The sequence below is a fragment of the Acomys russatus genome, chromosome 1 (assembly GCF_903995435.1).
Source record: "Acomys russatus chromosome 1, mAcoRus1.1, whole genome shotgun sequence".
Lineage (NCBI taxonomy): Eukaryota > Metazoa > Chordata > Mammalia > Rodentia > Muridae > Acomys > Acomys russatus.
The window spans coordinates 25,301,072-25,329,027 of NC_067137.1; the positions used below are offsets into that span (position 1 = coordinate 25,301,072).

Genomic DNA, 27,956 nt, shown 5'->3' on the forward strand with positions numbered 1-27,956 from the left:
CCACGAGGAAGCCACTAAGTAGCACTTTCCATGGCTTCTGCATCAGCTCCTGCCTCCAGGTTCCTGTTTTGCTTGAGTTCCTGTCCCAATTTCTTTTGATGGTGAACAGTGATGTGACAGTATAAGCCAAGTTAAACCCTTTCCTCCTGTTGCTTTGGTCATGGTGTTTCTTCACAGCAATAGAAACCTAAGGCGGTACAAGTAATATAGAGGTGACTTAAAGTAGGCTGAGGATGTGCATATGTTACGTAAAGTTTATACGGTTTTTATATGTTGATTTGAAACAGGACGGCAGGATATAGCCCGCCTGGCCTTGAACTCTGCCAGAATTAAAGCGCTTGCCTGGACACCATCTTTATGTGACTGGAACATCTGCAGAATACACTGTGATCCTGGGATCAGTCCCCAGCAGAAACTGAGTGGTCACTGTAATGATGTGGGGCCGCAGAGGCACCCACCGGGAAAGATTCCAGAAAAGGCCATGGTTTGCTTAAAATTTTTGGCGTGATTGGGCCTTACACTCAGTACGAGAAACTCCCTATGACAGCCACTCTATTTCTGCCACTAAGTGCAGACCAACCCCGGGACCTGTCAAAGACACCCCAGACTCCTGCAGGCGCCCGGGTTACACTGGATCGCCTGGACCCTAAGAGCCAGTCCTCCCGGGCCCTGCAATGACGTCACGGCGCGCTGTCATCGCGAGACTGTTCTGGCCCTCCACGGCTCCCGGCTTCCCAACCGCCCGCGTCCGTCCGCGGCTAGGCAGCAGTGGGGGATGGCGAGCCGCGGAGCCAGAGTGTTGACGAGCTCTGCGGCTCCGTCATTGGGCGAGGAAGCCTGAGGGTCGGTCGGGCTGGCCAGGTGCGTAAGGACACCGGAACCTGCAGCCCTGGCAGAACGAAGGCAATGGAGGCCAACGTGCCGAAGCGGAAGGAGCCCGCCAAGTCTCTCCGCATCAAAGTCATCTCCATGGGCAATGCCGAAGTAGGGAAAGTGAGTACCGCGTGCTGCGAGGGGCAGGACCTCCGCGTGCCAGAGTGATATGCCCATTGGCTGGGAGAGCAGCCATTCAACACCCCAAAGCCCCGCCTTCTCTCCATCCCCTTTGCTTGCTTGTGCTCACTGGAGCTTGAGGCCTCCCTGGAAAACTATCTTGACCTCTTTGACCTTCGGGTTGCCGGCTCCTAACTGACGTCACTGTTCTTAAGATGCTGTCTGGGGTGGCCTTTGACCTTTGATTGTATTTTGAAGGTAGTAAGGAAGTCTAGGTCCCAGTGACGGATGGTTAGCTTGGATACTAAACCTGCTTTCCTGGACAGGGATCCAGACCCTGAGGGTGAGGAAAGTCATTGACTCCTAGCTGTACTGTTTAAAGGGATGCCCATAGGGTGTTAGATTCAGAAAAATGTTGCTGGGTACAGCCTGGGAGTCTATATTTCCATCACCAGAGCATAACAACTTAATGTGTTCAGGGGACTTGCACTGGCCGTCCTGGATCCTACGTTGTTTTTTGTTTTAAATTTCTCTTAATGTCACATCCATTTTCTTAGAGAAGCCCTTTTTTTCTTGTCCTTAAAAAAAAAAAAAAACAAAAACTATCTTTCCGTGTGTTCTATCTGCTGCATACTAACTATTAAACTTCCCCTCAGATGGGAAGGGAAAGGAAGCTGTGACTTGAGGCTTTTCCCAGGTGAATTTAGATGCCTATTCTTTCGTGTTTTCTTCTCTTCATGAGCGGAAGCTGCTGGTTAAGAACCCCATGGTCGGCGAACATTGACAGGGAAGGGATTAGAAGCGGGGGCTTCTATTCTCCCAAGTGTGGAGGCCTGCTGACCAGTGCCCTGCACTTAGCAGATCTCAGTAAATATTTATTGGTGTTTTAATATTTAGCATGCTCCCGTACTACTTATGTACCTTAGTGTATGTGTTAACAGAGCATTCGATGAAAATTAACATGTATTGACTATGTTCCAACTCTGTTTTCAAAAGCAAAGAGAGGTGGAAATATAGCTCAGCTGGTGCTATAGAAAACAGGCTTTTAGTCCCAGTGCTGGGCAAGCTGTGACAGGAGGATCCTTGGGGCTCACTGACCAGTCGCCTAGCCTAATCAGCAAGCCCAGGTCCCAAGAGAGACCTTGTCTCAGAAAAAAAGATAGATGGCCACTGAAGATGACACCCATGCGCTTAATTCAAATTCCTTTTCTACCTAATTTTTGGCTTTCCATGCAAATAAGTGTTGGACAGTTTTGAAAAATTGCTTAATAGATTAAATAAAGCTAACCACTTTTATTTACTATTTTTAAAAGTGTGCTATCAAAATTAACATAGTATGTAGAAAGAGACGTGAGGACAACAATGAATGAGCATATTAGGTAATTTCAGATCCTAGGAGGCTTTGAAGATGGCACGGGGCTTCGAGATACAGTGACTGTCAGCGCGAGAAGCTGAATTGAGTATAAACAAGGGTCATTGAGAGATCTCAGGGTTCCCATATAGGAAGGGGCTAGGGATGGGCTGGTGTAAAAGCCCTTCCTGTGTAAGCCTGGTGACCTGAGTTCCGTCCCCAGAAGCTGGGGTAGAAAGAGAGAACAAATTTCCAAAAGTTATCATCTGATACAGGGCGGGCGCGCACACACACACACACACACAATCAAATTGGAGGGGGACTAAAAGAAAAAAATACTGGAAATAACCTTTTTCTTCCCCCAAAGATTAAAAACAACCTTTCAAGTTAAAATAGGCTTAATGAGGGCTGAAGAGATAGCTCAGCAATTAAAAGCACTTGCTACTCTTGCAGAGGACCCCGCACTGAACCTTACACCTACATCAGATTGCGCGGCTCACAGCTGCCTGTGTCTCAGCTCCAGGGGATTTGACACCCTCTTCTGTATTCTGTCGGTGCCTGCACACACATGTGCATATATCCACAGACATACACATATACACATAACTAAAAAAAATTAAAACAAAACCATTCATGTAGAGTTTACTTATTTAAAACATACAATTCACTGATTTTCAGATCATGCACAGAGCTATGAAACCATTATCATTATCAGTTATAGAACATTTTCATCACCCCCCAAAACAAAACAAAACAAAACCCCATAGCAATTAACAGGCTCTCCCTATATCCCCTAACCATTACCCACTTCCTGCCTCTTGGGACTTAACCTATTCTGGTTATTTCATCTCGTTGTGTCATATATCAGTATATTGTTCATATTGTAGAAATATATTCTTTTATATGGATGCAATACATCTTATCCATCTTGGTTTTTGGATATTGGTAATAAAAATAATGATAATGTAGACTTGAAGACTTAGGCCCTGAACCAAACATGAGTTTAATATTTTGGTCCTTTGTCACGGGAGAAATGATGATGCACGGAGCTAGATGTCAGCAGGACAGGCTACTGCCATGTGCCATATTAGCTCATTTGGGACATGTTGAATGAGATGATGGCAGGATACTGGGGTACAGACCGTCTGGGAGATGCTTAGACATGTGGATCTGGTCCTGGCTGGAGGCAAGGATAGATGTGGGATGTGGAGGTTTTAGTGCTGTGAACGTGTGAGGCTGGGACAGGTCTGTGGAAGAGAAGAGCTCAGGGACTGACAATAAAACCGAAAACACAAGTGAAATTTTTTCTTTAAAAATCTTGACATGTGACCTGGTTGGTGGCACACGCCTTCAATCCCAGTACTAGGGAGGCAGAGGCATGCTGATCTCTGTGAGTTTGAGGCCAGCCGGATCTACATAGCAAGTTCCAGGTCAGCTAGGAGCAAGACTCTCAAAACAAAACCAGCGCTCCCTTTTTATGCTTGTTTTGGGTACATCAGAGGTTTTGTTTTCTCTTTGTCTTTTGAGGAATTGTCTTATTTCTGAGACAGGGTCTCACGTGGCTGAGGCTGGCCTTGATCTCTTGATGCTTCTGTTTCTCCTTCTCAAGTGCTAGAGTTTCAAGCATCCTCTGCTGTGTAAGCTAGGGTTTGCATTTCAAAACACTTTGATTTTCATTGAGTTGACCAAAGAAGCTCTGATGAAGAAATTGTTCATTTCGCACATCTCTCCATATATATTGTTAATGTGTGCGTTTTTGTCCTCCTAGAGCTGTATTATAAAGCGCTACTGTGAGAAGAGATTTGTGCCTAAATACCTGGCAACAATCGGAATTGACTATGGAGTCACAAAGTAAGTGTTGTTCCTCTGCCTGTACATTACACAGACAATCAGAGTGTGCGCTCAGACAGTCTGCATCTACATCAGAGTGTACATGACAGACACTCAGAGTGTGCGCTCAGACAGTCTGCATCTACATCAGAGTGTACATGACAGACACTCAGTGTCCTTAGACAGTCTGCATCTACGTCAGAGTGTACATGACAGACACTCAGAGTGTGCGCTTAGACAGTCTGCATCTACATCAGAGTGTGTGCCTGGGTTATGCTGAGAGAGAGGCTTGGAGGATAAATTGGAAAAGATGGGACTAGGCGACAACACAAAGCCTAACTGGCAGGTGGGGCGTCTCAGGACAGACATCTGTGTAAGCTGCTCTGACCAGCAAGTGTGTTCTTAGGCTGTTTGGTCTTTTGCTGGCTTATGATCTTGATAGCTTATTACATTCCGGAAAATAGATCTGAGAAGGGTGAAGTTGGAGGTAAGTGGGGATTTATTTGGGGGTGAGTTGGGAATGGTTGGAGAGAGGATTAAAGCAGCAAGAAAAGCACAGCAAAAAAGGTAGAATTAGGGTAAACAGCACATTTCTTAAACATGGACTTTCAGGCCTTTGCCACCCCTGTTCAGTCTCTCCCCTCAGGGTATCCAGGCACTGTTGTGCACCGGGCTGGGCTGGGCTGGCCTGGGTTGGAGAGAATGAGGCTTAGCTGGGGCAGATGGGCTAGTTGGGGGTGGTGCCTTCTCTGAGGCGGTTTTCAGTGAAGTAGCGCTCTTTATTGAGGGGTGAATAAGGGCTATATAAACCTTGGGGAGGCCGAGCAGTGGTGGCGCACACCTTTAATCTTAGCGCTCCGGTGGCAGAGGCAGGCAGATCTCTGTGAGTTTGAGGCCAGCCAGGTCTGTAGAGTGAGTTCCAGGACAGCCAGGGCTACACGGAGAAACCTTGTCTCAAAAAATCAAAATAAACAATCAAACCTTGGGGAGTGGGTAGGGGTGCACAGGTGAATGCACATCATTGACCGGGGTGGAGGTGCGGGGAGTGCTCATCTGCATGGAGAGGAATTGCAGGTGCTTGCTGGACATGTCCTTAGAAGGAGGGGAAGTCTAACCTGACCCCTACCAGGCTACATGACTACCTTGCTGCAGGATATTTGACCCCATTGTGAGTCACTCCTGAGATTGTGAACTGTAAATATCTATTTCTTGTTTGGTGTGGTTCAGCCCTAACACGCTTTTGATCCAAGAACTTCCTGTCTATTGTAAGCAGGTGATTATGCTGTGGCTCAGCCCTAGGACACAGCTTTACGCCAAGAGGATTTAATAAAGTGAAGCCTTGGCCAAGAGGCAACTTGGTCAAGAAACCAGCTGACAGGGGTTAAAGAGTAGGAGGGACTTTGAGAGAAGGCTGTTTGACAGCTGGGAGGAGAAAAGGGCTCTTTGGCTTTTAGGCTTTTGGCTTTTTCCTCCTGCGCTGTTGGGTAAGTAGCAAGCTTTTGGCCCTGGCCTTCTCAGCTTTGAGCTTTTGGTTTTTAGCTTTCAGTTTTTGGCTTTTTCCTTCGGGCCACGAGCTGAGTAGGAAGATCAGCTGTGTGCTCTCTGCCTCTCTGAGCCAGCAGGTTTTCACGCCAGCATCGGGCTCCTGAGTCTTCACTGGTAAAATTTAGCTGTTTGGGATTTTCTCTGTTTATAACAACACTACCTCAAGGATGGCAGAGGTGGGGGGTCGCAAGAATACACTAGGACATGCAGGCCCAGAGCAAGAGGGTCTCAGGATGAGATTTTTCCTGGCCCCACAGACCTTCAGCCTCTGAGCACCTCTTTATCGGTGAGGATCTTTGTAAGCGACACTTTTGCTAGAGTTTTCTATACTGTCTGCGGTGCTTGCTATAGAATGCTTTTGCTATTTGTATATGTTTAATCTCTGACTTTGAGAAAGGGATATCTTTTCTGTTAATTTTTTTATTCTTTGACAGTTTAATACATTTATATAATGCATTTTGATCATAACCACCCACCATGACCTCCGTATGGCTTGATCTGGTTGTATCTGGATTACCCCAGGTGTGAGAGTTAGTGTGTAAAGCAGCCATGTCATAGCCAAAGTCAGCATTCCGCAGCTTTCTTCTCCATCTGCCAGCTTTTACATTCTCTCTGCCACTTCTTGCGTGATGTTCCCTGAGCTGCTTGGCTGAGGCTGATAAGGATGATTGGCCCATAATTAAGCATCCCTAGTTCTCTGTACTTGGCACTTTGACCAGTGACGTGTTTCTGTATTAACCGTCAGCCTTTGCAGGAAGCGTCTCTGAGCAAGTCTATGGGTCCAAACATAAATGTCGAGATAGCAGGTTGGCAGCATGACCACTGAGCAAACCCACGACAGGAGTCTCCCCTCCCCCATCTGTCATCTTCCAGCCATGGGTGTTTGACCAGGGTTATGGTATTAGACGTGAAATCGTTCCCATGGAGCAGGCCTCCTATACAATCAGGGAGTGGTTGGTTGCCCTCATAACTGCCGTGCCACTATTATACCTGTGGCCGTATCTTGCCAGGCAGGTTGGTATTGTAGCATGTAGGGTCCACCAGTGGGGACATCGTGATCTCTTTTGTTCCCCAGTGACCTGCAGAGCGTCTTGTGGTACTGTGTAAGCCAGATCTCAGGGAGGAAGTTTCCTGGTCAGTCAGGGTTGATTTCTTTATGTCCTGAGTCCAAAGCAAGTCCTGTAAAAAGGGATGTTTATGTGTTTTCTCCAAGTGTCTGGCACAGTGCTTCTGCCTGGTTGACTGCTCAATAAATATAGTTAGATATCTCCATAAAGGCAAAGTTTTCTATCTACGGTACAAAGGCACTATCCAGGAAGGCAGATAGGATTGCCCCTCTGTGTGAAGGGCAGAGTCAGGTTAGGTCTGTCCTTCCAGGCTGGATTGAAGTAGGTCAGGTCAGTGGCAAAGCAGAACCAAGAGGTCTGTGTGAATTCTATCACCATTTTCCAGCTGAGAGCTGCAGAAGGCGTTCTTGCACAATTTTCTCTGAAGTGTGAAAATTCGTAGCTCTTGACTGAAACTTACTAAGCTCTTCATTTGAAATCCACATTTTTTTCTATTTCACATTTCTGTTTTCTACTTCAGAGCATAGAAATTTCATCAGTGGTGTGGTGGGGCATCCTGCTTAAGGGGACTGTGTTTAGAACCCACATTAATAGTTAGTTTATCTAAGAAATGGAAATTACCATAGGATGCCATCAAACTGTGAGGTTTTTATTTGTGGGTTTTTTGGTTTGTTTGTTTGTTTGTTTGTTTTTTGGAGACAGGGTAGATTGCTTATTACTGATTGTTTTAAAAAGATGATTATCCCAAGATGAGTATTGCTGAAGTTCCTTCCCAAGGGAGACATGAGCAATGTTTACCCGCCTCCCAAGGTCTCAATGACTGTCCAAGGTCTGTCTAGGGAACCATCAGCTCATTTGGCTTATAGAGTACAGGTGAGGGGTTGCCTATGGTTTGGGTGCACCTCTATAAAAGGCTGCACTAGAAAGTCTTTATTCAGCCAGATGAGGGCTTCCCCACCACTACATAGATGCCCCCGCAGTGTTCCCCGGCCCAGTACTCTAGCCCTGCCCCAGACCATGTGCAACTTGGTGGTTCAGGGTTGTAGACTGAAGTGTCTGAGGTGAAGGTAAAAAATGGGTGCTTCCTCAGGGCTCAGTGTTCTGAACAAGGAGGTGAGCTCGTCAGACAACTTGCTGGCTCCTGTTGTAAAGACTGTGGAATTAAGAAGAGGATAGAGAAGCCTCACCCCTGTTTCCTTGTGAAATCCACAAGTGACAAATATGTCAGTGCAGAAAAACAACCTTTGAGATTGTTTCCATCTGAATATTTCAGGGTCCAAGTCAGAGACAGAGAAATCAAAGTTAACATCTTCGACATGGCTGGACACCCCTTCTTCTATGAGGTAAGAAACCTTTTTAGAAAGCTTAAGTCCTGGGCTGGAGAGATGGCTCAGAGGTTAAGAGCACTGGCTGCTCTTCCAAAGGTCCTGAGTTCAATTCCCAGCAACCACATGGTGGCTCATCAACCATCTATAATGAGATCTGGTGCCCTCTTCTGGTGTGCAGGGGTACATGCAGGCAGAGCATTGTATACATAATAAATAAATAAATATTAAAAAAAAAAAAAAGAAAGCTTAAGTCCATCAACAAACAAACAAACAAACCGCTGGGTGGTGGTAGCACATGCCATTAATCCCAGCACTTGGGGAGGCAGAGGCAGGTGGGTATCTGTGAGTTCAAAGCCATCCTGATCTACAGAGTGAATTCCAGGACAGCCAGGACTATACAGAGAAACCCTGTCTCAAAACAAAATAAAAACAAAAACAAAACAGAAACAGAAAGAAAAGAGAAGAAGAGGAGGAGGAGGAAAAAGAAGGAAAAGACGAGGAGGAGGAAGAAGAAAGAAAGAAAAAGAAAGACAGACTTAAATCCATATTGACATTGGAGACAGTGGGGAGTTCATTCAAATGGCCGGTATTGAAATCATTTGTAAAGCTCAGCTCATGTCTGTGGCCTTCAGAGCCTCAGTTTGGTGGATACTGTTTGATCACTTAAGCTTTCCTGGAATAGGAGTGGAAAATCCCATGGCTGGTGTTTCAAACATTTGAACGAATAGGCTGTTTCCACCTTAAGAGGACGCTAGCCTTTTATTTCATACCAGAGTCTGAGAGAATAATAATTACAGGCCTGCATGGCTGCAATGGCTCAGCAAGGCCCCACCTTTCACAGCAGGATCTAGTGTGACCTTTCCTGTCAGTGTCCAGCCATGCTTCCCTGGAATAAGCCAAAGTAGCCTGCTTGGTGTGTGTGCTCCTCTGTGTGGCAGTCCCCAGAGGAGTCATGCGCTCCCTGTTGGTGACTGTTTGCTGGCTTGGCCACTTCAGGGTGTCCTGTTTGTCACTTCCATCTTTGTACTTTGGCTGTGTTTTGAGCTTTGCTCTGGGTTCTTAAGGTAGAGCCGGCTTACAGTGCACTCTTCTGTGCTGAGTGCTCTGGACCCCCCTCAGCATTGCCTGTGTCCGCAAACACCGACATGCTGTTTGCATTTTCATTCAGTTCGGTGGATTTGGGGGGGGTTGCTGTCTGGGCTGTCCACAGCTTCTTGAGTCTGAAGTTACGGCCCTCAGCACATTGAGGCATTTCAGCCATTCTCCCTTTCGAGGCAGGTGCTGCCTGTGTTACCCAGGCTGGCCTCTGACCCAGATTTTCAGTCCTCTCATCTCAGACTCCCACCTCACGGGCTGCAGCCACCATGCTGCTCCTTCGTCATTTGAGGGCCTCGTCAGCACCACTGTATCTTCTTATTCATCTTTTTAGTCCAAATTTCCATAAGTCCCTGCTAATTCATTCACAGCCTATGTCCTTGTCATCTCCCTCCCCCAGGCACACAGACACAGACGCACAGACCACACTCAGATTGGGTGTTTTTGCTCTTTGGCTGGTTTTTTAGAATTATGTTATTTACTTATGTGTATGTGTGGGCACATGTATGCCATGGGGTGTGTGTGTGTGTGTGGATGTGTGTGTGTGTGTGTGTGTGTGTGTGTGCGCGCGCGTGCGTGTGCTTTGGGAGTTGGCTCTCTCCTCCACCATGTGGCTTTTGGGAGTCAGACTAAGGTCACCCAGGTTGGCACTAAGTGCTTTTCCTACCAAGCTTCCTCCCTGGCTGCAGGGGTCTCTGTGCCCACCACAGGCAGCAGTACATGGCCACTGAGTAAGAGCTGCAGGAGGCAGAAAGGCGGTTAGTTCAGTTCAGCACAACTAAGTAGCCAGTGTTGGTTCAAACTTAAGGAGTCTGACCCTGCGTAGTTGATTTTGGGCATATTTAGGCATAACTTGGTGAAAATCTTCCTGGTAATAATGAACTCAATCCATGTGCATAATAAAGTAAGCTAAATAAAGATAGGATGTCACTACATCAAAACTCTTTCCATAAAGATGGGTTCTATAGATTGACTGAAAAACAAGCTCACAGTAAGGGTCTGGGGAGAATACATGTGGTCTTGGCTACACAGATAGTACGAAGGTCACCAGGCTGTTAACGCCATCTGCTCCCTGCATTCTGGGAGGCTAACAGGTTGCTTTCCTTTGAAGGAACATCCCTGTGTGTTTTAACATTGCAGGTTCCCTAATGCTTATCTGAGCACGAGGACCTCCAGACCCCTACAGCTGGTCCCTCATTCACTGACTTTTCTCCTGTCTCCTTCAGTCAACTGTTGACCTCAGTAGCTAAGTGTTTATTTCACTATCGTATTTTCCTCTCAGTCTTGACTAGGGCAGGGGCTGTTTCCCTCTAAAGGTGCTTGTTTGGAATAGTTACTGCCTGATGGTTTTTGTTTCCTGGCTGCCTCTTTGCTGAGTCCTTTGCTAGTGAGAATAGACTTTCCACAGGGCTTTTTGTCTGTGCCTCTTGGTGTTTTCTAGGTGTGCTTCCTCAGGATTTGGCAAAAGAATCTGCATGTCCTCGTGGTTTTTTGGTTTGTGGAGACAGGGCTTCTCTGTGTGACCCTGGCTGTCCTGGACTCTCTTTGTAAACCAGGCTGGCCTCGAACTCACAGAGATCTGCCTGCCTCTGCCTCCCGAGTGCTGGGATTAAAGGCGTGTGCCGCCACGCCTGGCTGCAAGTATATTCCTTAAAGCAAATGCTGGATCATTTAGCACCAGGATTTAACCTCTTCATGATCCAGAAAGTCCTACCGAGGGACATGCCATTCAAACCAAGAGGCAATGGTGTACTAAGAGTTCTGCAGGGTACAGTGTGGCACTTTCTGGAAGACAGGGAATGCAGTGACACATTTTGCTGCTTTGTGAGCTAGTCTTGTCCTGAGCTAACGCTGTGCACCGGCAGCGTCTCCTTGTGGAGCTGTCCTCCTTTTGTTTGCGGCATGTTCTGGCCTTGCTTTTGTGGAGATGGATTGAATCTTTGTGGGTGTCCCTGGTTAGCTGATGTGGACCTCACCTAGTCCAGCCATAGCACTGTGAGCCTCTTTTACAGATGAGGAAGTGTGGAAAGGTTGTGATTTGGCCAATCTCACACACTTCAGATGGGTTTGAACTCAGGGCTGCCTGCCTCCTCAGTGGGTGCTCCCTGCCTCCTCTTAGCACTAGGTTCTGAGGCTAGGGGTTGAAAGTTGATGTATAGTCCTAAAACAGTCTGGGAAGTTCTGCATGGAATGCTGGGTTCACTCTGAGGTGTGCTGTGTGGTGGTAGCCATTGCTCATAATTGTGTCATTTTGCTTCAAGTTTCTTTTGACTGTTCACATATTTTTGAAATGATCTTTACATGACTGTTCGAAGTGTACGTACATCTAGAGAGTGCTGCCTCTGAGGAGCCATGCCCTTGTTTTCTGCTGAAAATTCTCCTGACCTACAGATTTGTTTGTTTCATTTTGATTTTCTGTAAAGTCCTTTAAATGCCAGTAAATAGCGACATACAATAGTGAATACTCCAAATATAAAGGGTACACTGTGTTAATTCCTGTCAGGTGTACTCTTACAGAGGTCACAGAGCCAGCACCTCATGCCTCTCTTTTTCCATCTGAAGGTCCGAAATGAATTTTACAAGGACACACAAGGTGTGATACTGGTCTATGATGTTGGGCAGAAAGACTCGTTTGACGCCCTTGATTCATGGCTGGAAGAGATGAAGCAGGAGCTTGGGCCTCATGGAAACATGGACAGCATTGTCTTTGTCGTATGTGCCAACAAGGTAACTCTCTGAAGTAGTTTGCTAGCACAGCTGTGAGTCTGAGAAAAGAGCTGGGTGTGTGGCTTAGTCTGAAATCCCAGGACTTGGGAGCCGAAAGCAGGAGGACTGAGCTTGAGGCAACCTGAGCTATGGAGAGTTTCCAGGCCAGCATAGGTAGTTTAGTGAGACTCTATAGTCACACACACACACACAAACACACACACACACACACACACACACAGACACTGATTTAACTTAGAAATCAGTAGTCTTAGCCCTGTGGTGGTGGCACACGCCTGTAATCCCAGCACTTGTGAGGCAGAGGCAGGCAGATCTCTGCATTCAAGGCTAGCCTGGACTACAGAGCGAGTCCAGGATAGCCAGGTCTACATAGTGAGACCTTGTTTCAAAGAAACAAAACAAACAAACAAAAAATCAGTAGCCTTTGAAAACATGTCTTTGAGACAAAAACCATAAAACCTGGTCTAACTGGATTTTTGCTCATTTTTTTTCCAAGTTGAGGATGCAGTCTGGACCATACAGGAAAAGCTAATATTCATAGCTTGAGCTGGTAGGAGGAGTTGTCCAAAGCAGACAGCAGAAGGTAACCCCTTGATGAGGGCAGGTAATGATGCAATGTTCACAGAAGTGCATCGCAGCTGCCTTCCCACGGGAGGAAGTGGGAACTGTAGTCTAAATTAGACAGAAACCCAAGTCATCGGGTTTTTGTTATGGTCCTATTTAGCCAGGTAATTTATACATAGCTCTGAGGCTCAGTGATAAAGACCCCACTGGGCTGGTGTAGCAGAAAAAGGGTGGGTCTTCTCTCTGGCCCCTCCTGACTTTCTATTTCAGATCGACTGCACCAAACATCGCTGCATCGATGAAAGTGACGGGCGTCTTTGGGCTGAAAGCAAAGGGTTCCTGTACTTTGAAACATCAGCACAAACTGGAGAGGGAATCAATGAGATGTTCCAGGTAACCAAACCAAACCTCCTGCTGTAGGGTTTGTGTCGGAGCCAGTTATGCCAGTACAGTGCAGAGTCAAGATTCTGAGAAGCCACGCAGTAATGGGACTTTCTCAGAGAAGGAGTGGGTGGGTGTGGAGGGAGGGAGGGAGAGGGAGAGAGGGAAGGAGAGAGAGAGAGAGAGAGAGAGAGAGAGAGAGAGAGAGAGAGAGAAAGAGAGAGAGAGAGAATATGATTGATTTGTCTATGTATTGTAGGTCAGACCTGGCTCATCCTCATAGTCACCTGGTGTCTTAGCTGCTGTTCTCACTGCTGTCATAAATCCCTGACAAAAGCAACTTCGGGAAGGCAAGGGGTTTACTTAGATCACGGTTCAAGGGTGCAGGCCACTGTGGCAGAGCAGTAGAAGCACCTGGTCCCATTGCATCCACACTCAGGAAGCAGAGAAGGGGGAATGCTGGCTGGAGCCCTGCTTGATTGCTCTTTATTCAGTCCAGTGCTCCATCCCGTGGATGATGCTGTCATATTTAGGGTGAGTCTTCCTAGCCCAATCTAGAAAGTTCTGCCAGACATTCCACAATGAGTCTAAGTGGACACTCAAAAGCACCGTCACACCTGGGGAAATTCTTCAACATGTAAATTCTGCTTTAGACCTCTGGGAGCCTCTTGTTGCTGTGGAGCCTTGGGATATTTTATCTTGTTTGAGACAGGGTTTCACTATGTAGCCCTTGGCTGGCCTAGAACTCGTTATGTAGATGAGGCTGGCCTCAAACTCAGAGGTTTGCCTGCCTCTGGCTCCTCAAAGGCATGCAGCACCATGCTCGACTAGAGCCTAGGAATTTGTGTCTTGATGAAACTCTCCAGGTGTTTGTGGTGGTCACAGGGTTAGCAAGTTACTGTGCTTCTTCACTGAGATGAAGATTCCCATTCAAAGGCATCTTTGGATACGGTGTTACATTCATATGAAGCCTTGCTGTGCCAGAATTGCCTTGCCACACACAGGTTTTCTGTCCCCATACTCACAGCAGCTCACAGAGGTTACAGTTAGTTAGAGAATAAGAGACCATCATTTGGGCCGAAGAGATGGCTCAGAGGTTAAGAGCAACCACATGGTGGCTCACAACCATCTATAATGGGTTCTGATGCCCTCTTCTGGCGTGAAGGTGTAATGCAGGCAGAGTATTGTATACATAATAAATAAAAATCTGAGAGAGAGAGAGAGAGAGAGAGAGAGAGAGAGAGAGAGAGAGAGAGAGAGAGAGAGACAGACAGACAGACGAGACACACACACACACACACAGAGAGAGAGAGGTAGAGACAGAGAGAGAGAGACAGAGAGTGGAGGCCGACCATCATTTCAGAATCCATCTGGTCATGCATAAATAAAAATCCGAAAGGCAGTAGAAGGATGCACTCATATGACAGCCTGAGTAGATGGTCATTTCGTGTGTGTGTGTGTGTGTGTGTGTGTGTGTGTGTGTGTGTGTGTGTGTGTGTGTGTGTGTGTGTGTGTACACTCTCAGGTATATAAGGGAGATGTCAAGTGTCTTTCTTGCTCTCCACTTTTTGAGCTGGAGTGTGTCAGTGAACTCAGAGCTCACTAACTGTCACTGGTAGCCAGAGAGCCACCAGGATCTACTTGTCTGCCTCTTTCCTACCTACTGCTGGGGCTGTGGGCATCGGCTGCTGCTCCTGGCTCCCTAGCCCCAGGTGTCACTTTTTAAAGGCATTAATTTTGAATAATTTTTAGGTAAGGAGGCTACTTAAAATAGTAAGTAATAAAGTCAGGGCTTGATTGTGGATCCATTTGGAAGTGGTGGTGTGAATAAACTATTTTTCTTGTGACTGTATCTGACGTTTGGGAATTTTTAGCCTTTCAGATAGTGTAGTTATTCTGCACGAAGTCTGTCTTAATTGCTGGGTGGATTGTAATGATTCTTTCTCTGAATTTCCTCCTTACAAGAGGCCACTCCTCCTGGAAGACAGGTGCCATCCTTGGCTGGCTGGGCAACACTGGTTTGCTATGGTTCCTCTTCATGGGACCACATCAGTCTGCATGTATGCCATGTCTGTGGTGCAGAGTTCTGGATATTTGCACGTCTCACCTTGTTTGAGATGTGTGACAATGTCTGGAGGTATTGGTTTTTTTGTTTCGCATATGAGAACATGCAGAGAGTTTGTGTAGTACCTGTGAAAGGCTACACTTTTCTTTGCTTCTAATTCAGTCCTTTAACTATACACTGTGACCATCTGGTGCACATAAACAATGCTTCACTTTGCAAATCAGGGTGGGTGGCTTCTCCATAGATTATGTTCCATTCTCTCTGGCCTCTGTTGTGTCTCATCCTAAAGTGGAAGCCACATTCATACTCTAGCTTCTCTGTCCATATTGCACTTTTTTTCATTTTTGGCTGCTTTTGGGAGTTTGTCTTTATCTTTGGTTTGCAGCAGGCTGTGCTGACATGTGCCTCTCTTTATATGTGTCCTATCTGGGATCTTCATTCTCTGAGATTGCTTGGTGTTGGGAGGAGTCTGGTACTATGCGTTCAATGCCAAATTACTGGCCCTCAAGCTCTGAATGCAGCTGAGATGAACATATCTTCATGGACACCTGCCCTTGTTGTGTAAACTTTGCTGTACCTAATTTAAAGTTAATTGGTTAATAAAATAGCTAGAAGCCTTTAACTGGGGAGAAGAAAAATAGTCAGAGCTTAGTTTCCCAAGCTTGGGGTCAGAGAGGGACCACAAGGCGGGAGTAGAGAGGGAACAGAAGATGCAGCAGAAAGAGGAAGCCAGAGAGAGGGCAGTCAGCGGGGCAGCATGGACCATGAGCATGTGGCCGTGAGGCCTGATGGAGCAGGAGCAGTTAGAGCTGGGAAATAGCAAACTAGCTTAGAGGTTGATAACTGCTTAGTCACTGTGCCTTAAAGCTTTTACAAACCCAAGAGGTCTCTGTCTCGATTGTTCGGGAACTCTCTGGGGTAGAGAAGCCCTCTGATATCCCTTCTATACTAGCCTGGTGTCCGTGGAAGCCAGAAGAAGGTTTGGATCCTTTGGAGCTGGAGTCACAGGTTATTGTGAACTGCCATCTGGTTGCTGGGAATCAACCCAAGTCCTCTGCAAGAGCAACATGTGTACTTAACTACTCCAGTCCCACAGGGGGAGCTTTTTTTTTTTTTTTTAAAGACTAGGTATTTCTCATCAACTATGGGAAGTCTTGCTGTTTTGATTCTCTTTGTTTTCTGTTTGGGGTGTGTGTGTGTGTGTGTGTGTGTGTGTGTGTGTGTGTGTATGTATGTGTGTATGTGTGTATGTGTGCAAAGCCAGAGGACACTCTTGGGATGTCATTAAGTAGGTGCTCTTTTCTTGCTTTGTTGAAACAAACGTCTATCACTGGCCTGGGGCTCACCTGTTCACCTAGGCTGGCTAGACAGCTACACTCTCTACACTTTCCCAGTGCTGGGTTGCAGGCACACAATGCTGTGCCAGCATTTTTAAAAAAGGGAATCAAGCCAGGTGTGGTGGTGCACGCCTTTAATCCCAGCACTCGGGTGGCAGAAGCAGGCGGATCACTGTGAGGTCAAGGCCAGCCTGGTCTACAAAGCGAGTCCAGGATGGCCAAGGCTACACAGAGAAACCCTGTCTCGAAAAACAAAAACAGAACAAAAACAAAAAGAAGGGATCAACTGAGGGCATCATGATTATGTAGCAAGTCCTACCAACTAAGCCATCTCTCCAGCCCATTTTTAAAAATATATTTTAAAAAAATTTTTATGTATGAGCGTTTGCTTGTCTGTACGTGCACCATGTGCTTGCCTGGTATCCACAGAGGCTGGAAGAGGGTATTAGATCCTCTGGAGCTTGGATTTCCGGCTGTTGTGAGCCTACATGTGGGTGCTGGGAACTAAAGCCAGGTCCTCTCGAGAGCAATGAGTGCCTTTAGTGCTAAGCCATCTCTCCGGTGCCCAAATAAGGTATTAAAAAAAAAGAAAGATATAGTTTCCTTAAATTCTTTAAGTATGCCTGGCGGTGGTGGCACATGCCTTTAATCCAGCACTCAGGAGGCAGAGGCAGGTGGATTGCTTTGAGTTCAAAGCCAGCCTGGTCTACAAAGTGAGTCCAGGACAGCCAAGGCTGCACAGAGAAACCCTGTCTCAAAAAACAAAACAAAACAAACAAAACAAAAAACAAATTCTTTAAGTATACTTTATCTTCTTTCAGTATTTCTTACAGCTAGCTGTTCTGAAATCTATCGAGTCCAGCATTTGAACCAGCTTGGGTTCTCTCTCTACTCACTGCGTCTTCCTAACATTGGTCACTTTTTCTTATTTCTTTGTGTGGTAGTGATGTTTTGGTTGGGTACCACATCTGTGGAGGGTACATTGTGGAGACCCTGCATGTTCCTCTGTCTTTCTCAGAAGAATGTCTCTCCTTGTTGCAAGAGGCAGATTCCAATGCATTTGTGTGAGCTTCTGTTTTTGCTTTAATGTCAGAGATCTGAAGGAAACCCAAAATGTTTCTTAAACCTTCTAATTTGGCAGGATTCAGCTTCCAAATTCTGTCTCTTGCCAGTCATGTTGGCTCTTTGCTTTGAGATTAGTTAGGATGAGTGAAACTCCCGAGGTACAGCCTTTCTGTGACGCCTCTCAGGGATTTCAGGAGTGTTGATCTGGTGCTCTGGGAAGGCCAGGTTTAGGTGTCTCCCCCTAGAAAACATGGATTGTATTCTCAGTTTGGTCAGCCTCAGGTGGCCGCAATATTCATACAAATAGCCTAGTTTTTAGCTGCACACCCATGAGGTGCCCCAACCCAGAGTGGCCCAGCTCTGTAGCCTCCATCTGTGGCCTCTGCCTCTGCCTCCTTCTCTCAGTGGGACTTTGTGTCCCCCTCCAGGAAAAGAGTCAGTGGCCCACCGCCCAGTGGTTTCATGTTTGCTGTTGTCCACTGCCTGAAAGGAGCACTGTTCCCTTTGTCAGGTGACAGGTCTGCTCTAATATCCATTGCTCTGCATTGGGTGGAACTCAGACTTGAGACTTACAACCTTTGACTTCGCTCCTAACGTGAGGAAAATAGCTGGTCTTCAGTAGCCATGTGTAGAATAACTACCTGTGCCTGTGTAATCTTTATATTTCTATTTAAGGTTAATTCCAGGCTACCAGAAAATGTTACCGACACATACCCTAGCAACATTTGGGAACTGTGAACCCTTCTTGGTACTTTTCTCCTTCTGGCTGGTTCTTGGTAGAAATTATGAGTAGGTGAGTCTTTCTGATAGGCTGACGAGGAGAGTGCAGTAACAGTGTGCTGTAGGTACGCCTGAAGCTGTGCTTTCCTTGTAACTCTGTGATAAGCATCCTTGATTTCCTCCCTGTTCAATACAGACTTTGTGCCAGGAGGAACGTGGTTGGGTCTGACTTGACATTGCTAGCAAAGGATCATCCAAAGACCAGCCACACATGAGCCAGCCGGTGATGCTCTTTCTTCCCAAGGTGTCAAGGCTTCTTGTTAGGCTCCCAGTTGGTTTGCAGTTACTAGAAGTGAGAAAGAGGAGTGGAAGGGAAAGATAGAGTTTTAGAAGATTTATTTTTAATTGTGTGTGTTTTTGTAGGTGAGGAGGACAGAGGCATGGTACACAGGTTAGATTCTCTGGAGCTGAAGTTGAAGGCAGTTGTGAACTGATTAGCGTGGGTTCTGGGAACCAAACTCTGGTCTCCTAGGAGAGCCATGCACACTCCCAACAACTGAGCGATGTAAATGTTATTTTTTATTTCCTCAGAGGAGGGAATGAGATGATAGCTGTACTCAAGCTGTCCGAATACACAGCTTGGGCTGAGCCCACAGCACTTCTTTCTCTGTTCTATCTATTTCTAGGCCTAGACCTGGAAGCTTCTAACCTCAGTACAATCTAATCTTCTGTAAACCTGAACCTTAAAGGCTTCAGCTTCCAGCCTATGACTGATAGCCTAGGCCTAGAATGTTTCAGCCTCTGAGACTTACGCTGAATAAGCTCACCCTTTCTAGTTCTTTCTGAACTCTGGCTGGCTGGTTCAATTCAGCTGTTCGGCCTCAAACTCCTCTCTAAGATGATCGATTCAAACTGGCTTCTCTTGGCTTCTGACAGAATTGCTCTGCTTGGCCTCAAACTAACTCTGGCAGTCTGTTCTAACCTGCCTCCTTCTCGTTCTCTGGCTCGTTCTCTCTGGAACCTGTCTTGTAAAACTGCCAAAAACACTACTATAATTACTCTTACCACTACTCTCCCTTTCTCCTCCTACACTGCCCTTAAGTAGCCTCTCCTTCTTGCCTCTTCTTGTGAGAGTTGGGGGCATCCTCTATCTGATCTTACTCTGATTTGTCACTTTGTCTGCCCCTCAATTAGACATCACTTTCAAATGTTGCAGCTTCCTTCTATAAACTAATCTTACTTTTTTGTGATTCAAGGTGTGAACTAAGGGCTGTGTCCTAAGGGCGTGTCTGTATCCCAGCCAGATTACATAGACCTAGAAGATCTTTAGATGTGATCACTTGCCAGAGCAGTCATGTTGCTGGATCAGAGTTCCTCTATACTGAGTATACTGAGCCAGCTCTCTAGCCCCAAAGACACATTTCCAAAAGGTGGTGCTACTGAAGAACCTGAAAGAGAAGAAGGTATTTTAAGAGAAACTAAAGGAAGAGAAGAAACATCAATTAAAATTAGTTACAGGCACTGGGTGTTGACAGCACATGCTTTTTTATGCTAACACTTGGGAGGCAGAAGCAGGCAGATCTCTGAGTTCAAAGTCAGCCTGGTCTATAGACTGAGTTCTAGGACAGCCAGGTAGGACTCCACAGAGAAATCCTGTCTCTTAAAAACAAGCAAGCAAACAAAAAAGTAGTTATAGGCCCTGGGGATATACAGTACTTACCTAGCAAATGGAGAGGTAAGGAAAGAGAGGAGAGTGAGGAGAGACGATAGTTACTCTACTTGTAATTATAGAAATGTATGCTGGAAAGATGGCTCAGAGGTTAAGAGCACATGTTGTTTTTGCAAAAGACTCAAGTTGAGTTCACCTAGGAATACACACTACAGAGTTACATGTACTAATGGCACACCTGTCATCCTAGGACTAACAGACAGAGACAGGAGGATCATGAGTTCAATATCACCCTCTGCTATGTAGTTCAGGGCCAGCCGAGGCTATGTGAGACCCTATCTCAAAAAGTAAAACCAAAGCTGGGCATGGTGGCACATGCCTTTGATCCCAGCACTCAGGAGGCAGAGAGGCAGGCAGATCTCTGGGAGTTCAAGGCCAGCCTGGTTTACAAAGAGAGGTCCAGGATAGCCAGGGCTATTACACAGAAAAACCTTCTTGGAAAACCAAATTATTAAAATTAAAACAACAACAACAAAGCATTTTAGTATTGACCAAAAGACTTAAAACAGCTGTCTAGTGCAAGAAAAGAGAATTAAATAAACTGTGGTATAGCCACATAATAGGATACTGAAGTCATTAGAAAGCAAAGAAGGCCTGTAAATGTAGGATGATTCCAAGGCAAATCTAGGGATTGAACCTAGTCCTTGCTCACACTAAGCAGTCTACCACTGATCTGCTTCACAGGTCCTTCTTTTACTTTCTGTTTTGAGAACAGGACTCATCACATTACTGAGATTTACCTTGAACTTACTCTGTAGGTTGAGCGGACCTTGAACTCCTCCTTCCCCTACCTTAGCCTCCCAAGGAGCTGGAATGACAGGCAAAAACACCAGGTTTGGGCAAGATGCACTGTGTGGGAAACTGTGAGCTGCTAAGCATTGTGTTGTATCTGAGATCTTTTGTATAAATGCTTATGTATTTGCTTATGAAATCTGCTGGTAGCAGATGTTTCTGTAAGCATACTAAAATACACTAATGATGGATATATCAGGGAAAAGGACTCCGGGTGGAGAAAGTTTTTATATTTTACTATTTGAGTTTTTCTAACAGTGTTCATCTATTGCCAACATCAAATGTGCTTCTCTGAGAGTCAGATTATGAATCATTTTACTTTGCCTGATCTACAAAGTGAGTCCAGGACAGCCAAAGCTACACAGAGAAACCCTGTCTCGAAAAACCAAAAATTAAATAAATAAATAAAAATTAAATTAAGAGATTTTAAGTTGGCTTATATTTTTCTGTTTTAAAAATATATAGTTAGTGGCTTGGATTTAACTTAGTGGTGGAGCACTTGCCTAGCAAGTGCAAGGCTCTGGGCTCTGTCATCAGCTCCAGGGAAATGGATATAAATATAGTTTGATCATGTGAGAAAAACAATCTTGTAATTGAAGTGCTCTTAGTTCACTTGTGACTTTGAGGAGTCACTGACATGTGCAAAAGGAACCCTGTTTGAGAGACTGACTTCTCCGGGGTGTGTTTTTTCCTGCAGACCTTTTACACGTCCATAGTTGACCTGTGTGAAAATGGTGGGAAACGTCCTGCCGCAAGTAGCAGTGCTAGTTTCACCAAAGAGCAAGCAGACACCATTCGCAGAATCCGAAATAGCAAGGACAGCTGGGGCATGCTGGGAGTCAGACCTGGGGCCTCAAGGTAAGCAGGGTTAGGGTGCGTAGTTCTGGAGGAGCCCGGGGCTCTGCTGCCGAAAGTTTCTGTGAAATCTTTCTTCTTCTGATTGGCTAGGAGCTTGAAGATGTGTGGAAATAAGTTTCATAAGGGCTCAACCAACTTAACACAGAGAAACGAAACAGAGGGCGCATCGCCTGCTGATCGAGCTGTGCCATGCGTGTTTCTATGTAAACACTTGATGAAGTGCCTTGCTCTACCTTCAACTGTGGTGAGCAAGAATCTGATACAACCTAAGAAAAAAATTTATAAAAAGTAATTCTTAAATCAAAGAGTTTTAGAAGAAGTAAGATTTTTCAGCTTGCTCCCATTTTACTGGGGAAACTGGTATTCAGAGACATGGTTGACACTGGGGCCTCAGGAGACAGCAGTGTCTCTTGACCTAGAACACTGTCTCCCAAATGCTTTTCTCAAAAACCTGCTCATTCTCCTTTGTCATTGGGTCATGCTTGTTACCTCTTTTATTTAGAAGATTTATTTAGGAAGAGCTGGGCATGGCAGTGCACACCTGTAAGCCCAGTACTCAGCATTCTGAAGGAGAGTACAAACTTGAGGCCAGCCTTTGTTGAGAGAGTATTTTGTGTCTGTGTGGAAATTTCACCTGTCAATAATAAATCTGATGGCCTATAGGGAATAGGAGGTGGGACATTTGACAGGCTGAAGGGGTTCTGGGATAAAGCCAGGTGAGGGAGAGTCAACCAGCAAGATGTGAGATAGATGGATGGATGATAACCTGAGCAGAGGTAACCAGCCTAGATTTATGGCCTTAGTATTTTGAGTCTCATGAGTCATTATTCTGTGAGCTTGGAATCTAGAGGAAAAACCTCCTTCAACAAATCGGTGGCCAGTACCTAGGCCATATAGCCAGGTTCTTCTCTGACTAGCTCATAACTTAAAATAACCCATCTTATTAATCTACATTTTGCCGTGTGGCTGGTTACGTGCTCAGGTACCATGCATCCGTCCTCACATCTTGCTGGCTGACTCTCCTATACCTGGCTCTCTCCCAGAATTCTTTGGCCTGCCAGATGTCCCATTTTCTATGCGCTGCCTCAGTTATATGCCATTAGCCTTTTATTGACAGGTGATGCTTCTGTACAGACACAAGACATTCCTTCTGCAAGCCTTCGCTAGTCAAATTCTTTCTCAAAAGGGAAAATAAAAAATAAACAAGAGTGTCCTTGTTTGGGGCCAAATGTACTTACAGTCCCTGAACTTTAAAGAACCCTTACTGTCTGTAAGTAGCAATGAGACATTGTTGACACACGCCTGCACCAGCTGGCTGCTCTCGAACTTTCCCTCGAGAGTCTTTCCGATGACTATAAATCTTGAAAGGCATTCACTGCAGAGGCCAGGCATAACACTGAGCCTGTCTAGACGTACCCGGCCAAGCAGTGGCTGCCCTGGCCTGCCGCTGTCTTGGAGAAGGAGGGGACCCTGTTCTCCCCTCAGGGAACCAGGGTCTTTGGATAAACACAGACTCTGGCCATCCAAATTTCTTTGAAGAAGGGAAAGCCTCTTGATAGCTAATGCCATGATACACATGTAAGGGCTGGAGAAGGTGACTCTGTGGATTAAGTGCTTGCTACAGCATGAGGACCTGAGTTTAGACACCTAGTGCCCACGTAGAAGCCAGGCATGGCAGCGTGTATCTGTAATCCTTGTTTTGGGAGGACAGAGATGGGTGAATCCTGGAGCTCCCTGGCCAGCAAGTCTATCCAAAGCAGCTATGTTGAAGCTTAACAGACCTCATCTTAAGTAATAAGGTGGAAAGTGATAGAGGAAGACACACACACACATACACACACACACACACACACACACACACACATACACACACACACACACACACACACACACACACGGGGGTGGGGGAGCATATACCACACATACATACAGAGGAAAGATTACATATGTAGAATATAACATGCAGAACTAGAACAAGAAAGTTGAGGGTTCATCCAGCAGCAGGAGAAGTGCTGGCATACGCTGTGACCCCAGACTGAGGTCACACTCCAGAGGGATAGTGGACTTTCTACCGTCTCCAAGCCAGCAGAGAGCAAGGGCTATGAGACGTCTTCTTAATAAAAACAGAACGGTGAAGGCACCTGACACAGCACCATGCCATGCTGACAGGAACACAGGGACCTGGTGACAAAAGGAAGCTTGGGACAGAAAATCAGGTGGGGACAGAGCCCCACACATGAGGATGATGGAGAGTGGGGATGGGACAAGAGCCTGTGGTCGCTGGCCTTCTCTAGCCAGGACCTGCTGCTCTGCACCCTGGGGTCATCTGGGTGTCTCCTCCTCATCTTCTCTGGCTGCATGTTGCGTCCATCTGCCACTTCTACTGACTTTCACTTCCTGTTGTGTGAGCTCTCCTCCCTGTTGTCGTTAGCTCTCAGGCTGGGGCTGCTGTGCCAACCCCTACCTGCCTCTCTTGTTACTGTCAATCAAATCCAGTGTTTTTCCTTGTTTTGCTTTCGAGGCAGTAGCCTCTGCTCCAGGTCTCTTCCTGTTCCTTCCTTGGTACTCTGAGTCCCATGCCCCATGCTAATCACAAGTCCCCCCTTCTTCCAGAAGCTTCTCCAGAGGGATTTCCCCTGGGGCCCAGGCTGTCACTCCTTTGGTTAGCAAAGGCTTGCTCCCCTGAGTGTTTCGAGCTGCCTGGCTGCAGGCGATCCTTTGTCTTGTAAACTCACTGTATTCTTCTACTTGTATACAACCTACTGTTTATTTGTTGTTTTCCAGTCATTTATCCTACCTTTGAGAAAAGGAAATAACTCCATGGGATATATGTGTCCAGATAGCTGGGGTGCAGGATTTGGGGCCACCCTGGTTACTGACCGCTTGGCTGCTCTTTGCAGGGAGGAAGTCAATAAGGCCTACCGGAAGTTGGCTGTGCTGCTTCACCCCGACAAGTGCGTAGCACCTGGCAGTGAAGACGCCTTCAAAGCAGTTGTGAATGCCCGGACAGCCCTCCTGAAGAACATCAAGTAGAAGGCAGAGAAGGTGACGGGTGCGCTCAAACGCAAACACACTCTCCTTGAGGTGAAATAACCAACATGGATTTTTCCTTCACAAACGTGCACTGTCTTGTTCCCTCATGTGCTGCCATTTGTAAGTTAGTACCATGCTGTGGGCGTCTCTCAGCAAGATGACTTGCTTTTGTGTGTGAGAGAGACCCACATATCTCACACACCTCATTTCTCACTGAGAGATAACTCAGTGTCTGTTAAGTGTAGCATCGCTTAGGCACTCGCTTGTGACAGTCAATGAAGCTTCTAGAGAGAGGGAGGCTAGCAGGACACTGACTCACCTGACTTTCCTCATCCATCCAGCTATCCATCACGAGAGACGGGAATAAAAGCAGGAAAGAGAATGACAGAAGCAAGCAGACAGCACCCAGCTCCTGGGAGCTTAGCAGCCAGCCAGGCAGCTTCTTGGTTAGTATTTCTCCATCAGCCAGGTTAGTTGCCAGGCATGGTGTCATGTGCCTATAATCCCAGCACTTGAAGGATGAGGCAGGAGGATTATGAGTTTGAGGCCAGTCTGGATTGCATGGCGAGACTCTCTTGCAAAGAAAACCAAGCACCCCTGTAGAAGAAGGTGAAGTGAGGTGACGCTGTTCTAGAGACCTGCACTTTCAGGACATTCCCTCCGTTCTTTCTCCAACCACCAGGGGGAGACATGAGCCAGTGCTAAGAGAGAAAGGCAGTCCACGAGTTGGGAACCCTGAAGCTCATCCTGAATCCCTGGTCTTTGCTCGTATTAAGCAGAAAGGAGCACTTTGCCCCTGGGAACAAGGAACCAGAGCCCAGGACAGCAGCATCCAGAGGGCATACTGTAGAGATGACTGAGGAGTATCCACTCAGTCACCCCCACACAGCCAGGCATGTCGTGCACAAGGAGGGGCCTGCATCAGACTTGTCCCTGTCCTCATGCCTCACCACAGGTGGTGGGAGAGGCAGGCGTGTAGGTAGCCTTCCACAGACAAGTCTCCTTCTGCATCAGTGTTACTCTGTTTCTCTTCTCGCCCCACTCTATTGTTAGATTGCACATCTGCCTCTACCTTTCTTCCTGGCTCCCTGGCATTGCCCTAGGCTCAGCTGACTCAAAGTGAGCCTGATCCATTTGGGGCACAGTGGGATAGCTTGGCCGTGTGTACAGTTTCTGTTTGGACTCTAGTATTTTTAACCTACAAGTATGAAAACTTACTTTACATAGAGAAGCATTCCTCGTGCTGTTGTCCATGCCTTGTAGCCCGGGCTGAATGGAGCCGATGGAGCATGGGGACTGAATTTCCTACTGCGCATAGGGGAGCGGGCTCATGCTTGGCTCATGTCATCCCTCTGACCTATGTTACTCATATTTTTAGCTGCAGCCACCTGTGCTAACTGAAGCTTGAAGGATATAAGATGTCACCAGACTGACTTTAAACACCTGTCCCATGACGATGGCCAGAGAACATCTCTCTTGCCCTCAGACACGCTCTAGTCTTACGGTCCAAGCCACTGCAGTCTTCGGGAATGTTCCCCTTCGCCATAGTAGTCTCATTTTGCATGGCTGTGCTCAGCTGCACTGAGCTTAAAAACGTTGTTCTTAATGAACTCAGATCTGCATAAAAAAGATAAAGAGATCTGGTATATGGCGTTATGGTTTCTTCTGACCCTTGAACTAGCTTCTGAGATGATTGAACTCCACCTCAAAGCACTTGTGGGGCTCACTTCTGCCTAAGGCGTCCCTCAGGCCTAACATCCTGTTATGCAGCTGCTCTTGGAGCAGAAGCTGGGAGGCGTGAGGATGAGGATTGTGTGTGGAGTAAGCCCGAGCGGGGCTTAGCCTCTGCTCCCGTCAGCAACATGAGCAGTGAATATTTCTTGTATTTTGTTTTGTTTTGGTTTTCGAGACAGGGTTTTTCTGTGTAGCCTTGATTATCCTAGACTTTTGTAGACCAGGCTGGCCTCAAACTCACAGTGATCCACCTGCTTCTGCCTCCCAAGTGCTGGGATTAAAGGCGTGCATGTGCTACCACCACCTGGCGAGCATGAGCGACTTGCTGAAATGTAGCCCGGGCTTGATTCTTGGATCGTGAGATTCGGTTTCTGACGTCGTAGTTACTAAAATTTAGGGTGGCTGTATACTATTTTATTTATGTGATAGTAGTAAAATGAAGAAGTTAAGCCTTGGGGTCCCAGAGCTTTTATGATTTCCATAATCCATCAGCAGAGCAATAAGAAACAGCAAAGCATTTTGAAGGCTAGGTGCAATCCTGTTATGAACCTCTGCATTCATTTAAATGCCTGGTGCAAGTGTGTGCTGTGTCCCACCTTTTAAAAACTTGTTGGACAGTTAAGATCTCAGAACATTAGCAGGAGTCGCAATGCAGTCATTTCAGTGGCTGAAAAATTTTTATGGACTTTGTTTCCCAAAAAAATGGATAAAATGTTTGAACAGCTGTCATTAAAGAAAAGCCATGTCTTCCACATCTGATTCACAAACAAGTGTCACTTCTTCACCTTGTTGGAACCCCTGAGGCAGTTCAGAGATACTCCCGAGGCCCTCGCGAGCACTTTAGCGCATCCTCCCCTTTGTGTCCATGTCCTCCTCTTGTGGCTCCCTGTGAATCACTGTTCTCCACCGTTAGCCCCTCTTACTTAAGCACTGCCACTTTAGCTCTCCATTTGAATGGGTCCTTGGTTTTTCCAGCCTGTTAGCTTAAGAGTTCAGATGTTGAGGGTAAAATTGCTGTCATTCTCTAAATTGTACATCAGTCTTTAAGACGTGTATTTACCTCAGGAAACTTATTCTAGTGTGTTCTCACTGACTGAAATCTAAGTGATAAATGCTTCTTTATACCTGGAAAATGGTACCTAATTCTGTCTTAGTTCAGTGAGCCATAGGTCAGGCGGCTAGATGGTTGAAAGCTCGTCAGAGTAAAGCAAGGAGCGCCTGCCAGTACTGAGTCAGGGACAAGTGGCTGTTCCTCCCAGAGTGGCCACTCTTAGCAGGAGGACAGAGGGATTGCCATCAGAAGCTAGGAAGCAAGGAGCTGGGACATCACCTTTCGCGATGACAGTGCCCCTTCCCGGTCCGCTCAGTAGGTTCAGGACTGGCACTTCCTACACACTACAGCCTTGGAGCTAAGTCCCAGCATCTTTGTAAAATTTTGAAGGTGAATTTAGTTGCAAAATCAAGCTAAGCAATTTCCACCGCAGGTGTCACAAGCAAGGAACTGTTGATCCTTCTCATCCAGGTGCTGAGCACAGTTTCAGACACGGTTAGTGCCCCACCCCTTGGACATTGATTGCTCCATTGCCTGTCTCTGGGGAGGATTAACATGTTCACTTGTGGTGTGGGCAGGCAGTCGGGCTGTAGTTAACACTCAGTGCGGTGTGGACGCTCTGATAAAGGCCCTTCATGGAAGGACTATTACTGGAAAGTAGAACAGCTTGGGTTCACTCCTGCACTGATTG

The 27,956-nt window shown here is 46.4% G+C and overlaps 1 protein-coding gene across 2 annotated transcripts; it reads left to right on the forward strand.

Moving 5' to 3' along the window:
- Positions 1-694: 694 nt before the first annotated feature.
- Dnajc27 (DnaJ heat shock protein family (Hsp40) member C27) lies at positions 695-27,879 on the forward strand. 2 transcript variants are annotated; one of them, XR_007830409.1, is made up of 8 exons: positions 695-993; positions 4,113-4,195; positions 8,060-8,129; positions 11,772-11,936; positions 12,771-12,893; positions 21,287-21,447; positions 24,348-24,531; positions 27,737-27,879. XR_007830409.1 is itself a non-coding variant. In XM_051142978.1 (7 exons), exons 1-7 carry the CDS (start codon positions 907-909, stop codon positions 24,478-24,480), a joined length of 822 nt encoding a protein of 273 aa, XP_050998935.1. In that variant the 5' UTR covers positions 695-906; the 3' UTR covers positions 24,481-24,717. The 2 variants fall into 2 exon arrangements, 1 of the variants encoding a protein (XP_050998935.1); XM_051142978.1 differs by lacking the exon at positions 27,737-27,879 and having other exon boundaries at positions 24,348-24,717.
- Positions 27,880-27,956: the final 77 nt, after the last annotated feature.

Excerpts from the sequence above, each read along its gene's own strand:
- Dnajc27 (XM_051142978.1), top strand. The coding sequence starts at position 907 with ATGGAGGCCAACGTGCCGAAGCGGAAGGAGCCCGCCAAGTCTCTCCGC. Across the intron at positions 11,937-12,770 it reads TTGTCGTATGTGCCAACAAG|ATCGACTGCACCAAACATCG; the intron begins GTAACTCTCTGA and ends TTTCTATTTCAG. Across the intron at positions 12,894-21,286 it reads GAATCAATGAGATGTTCCAG|ACCTTTTACACGTCCATAGT; the intron begins GTAACCAAACCA and ends TTTTTCCTGCAG.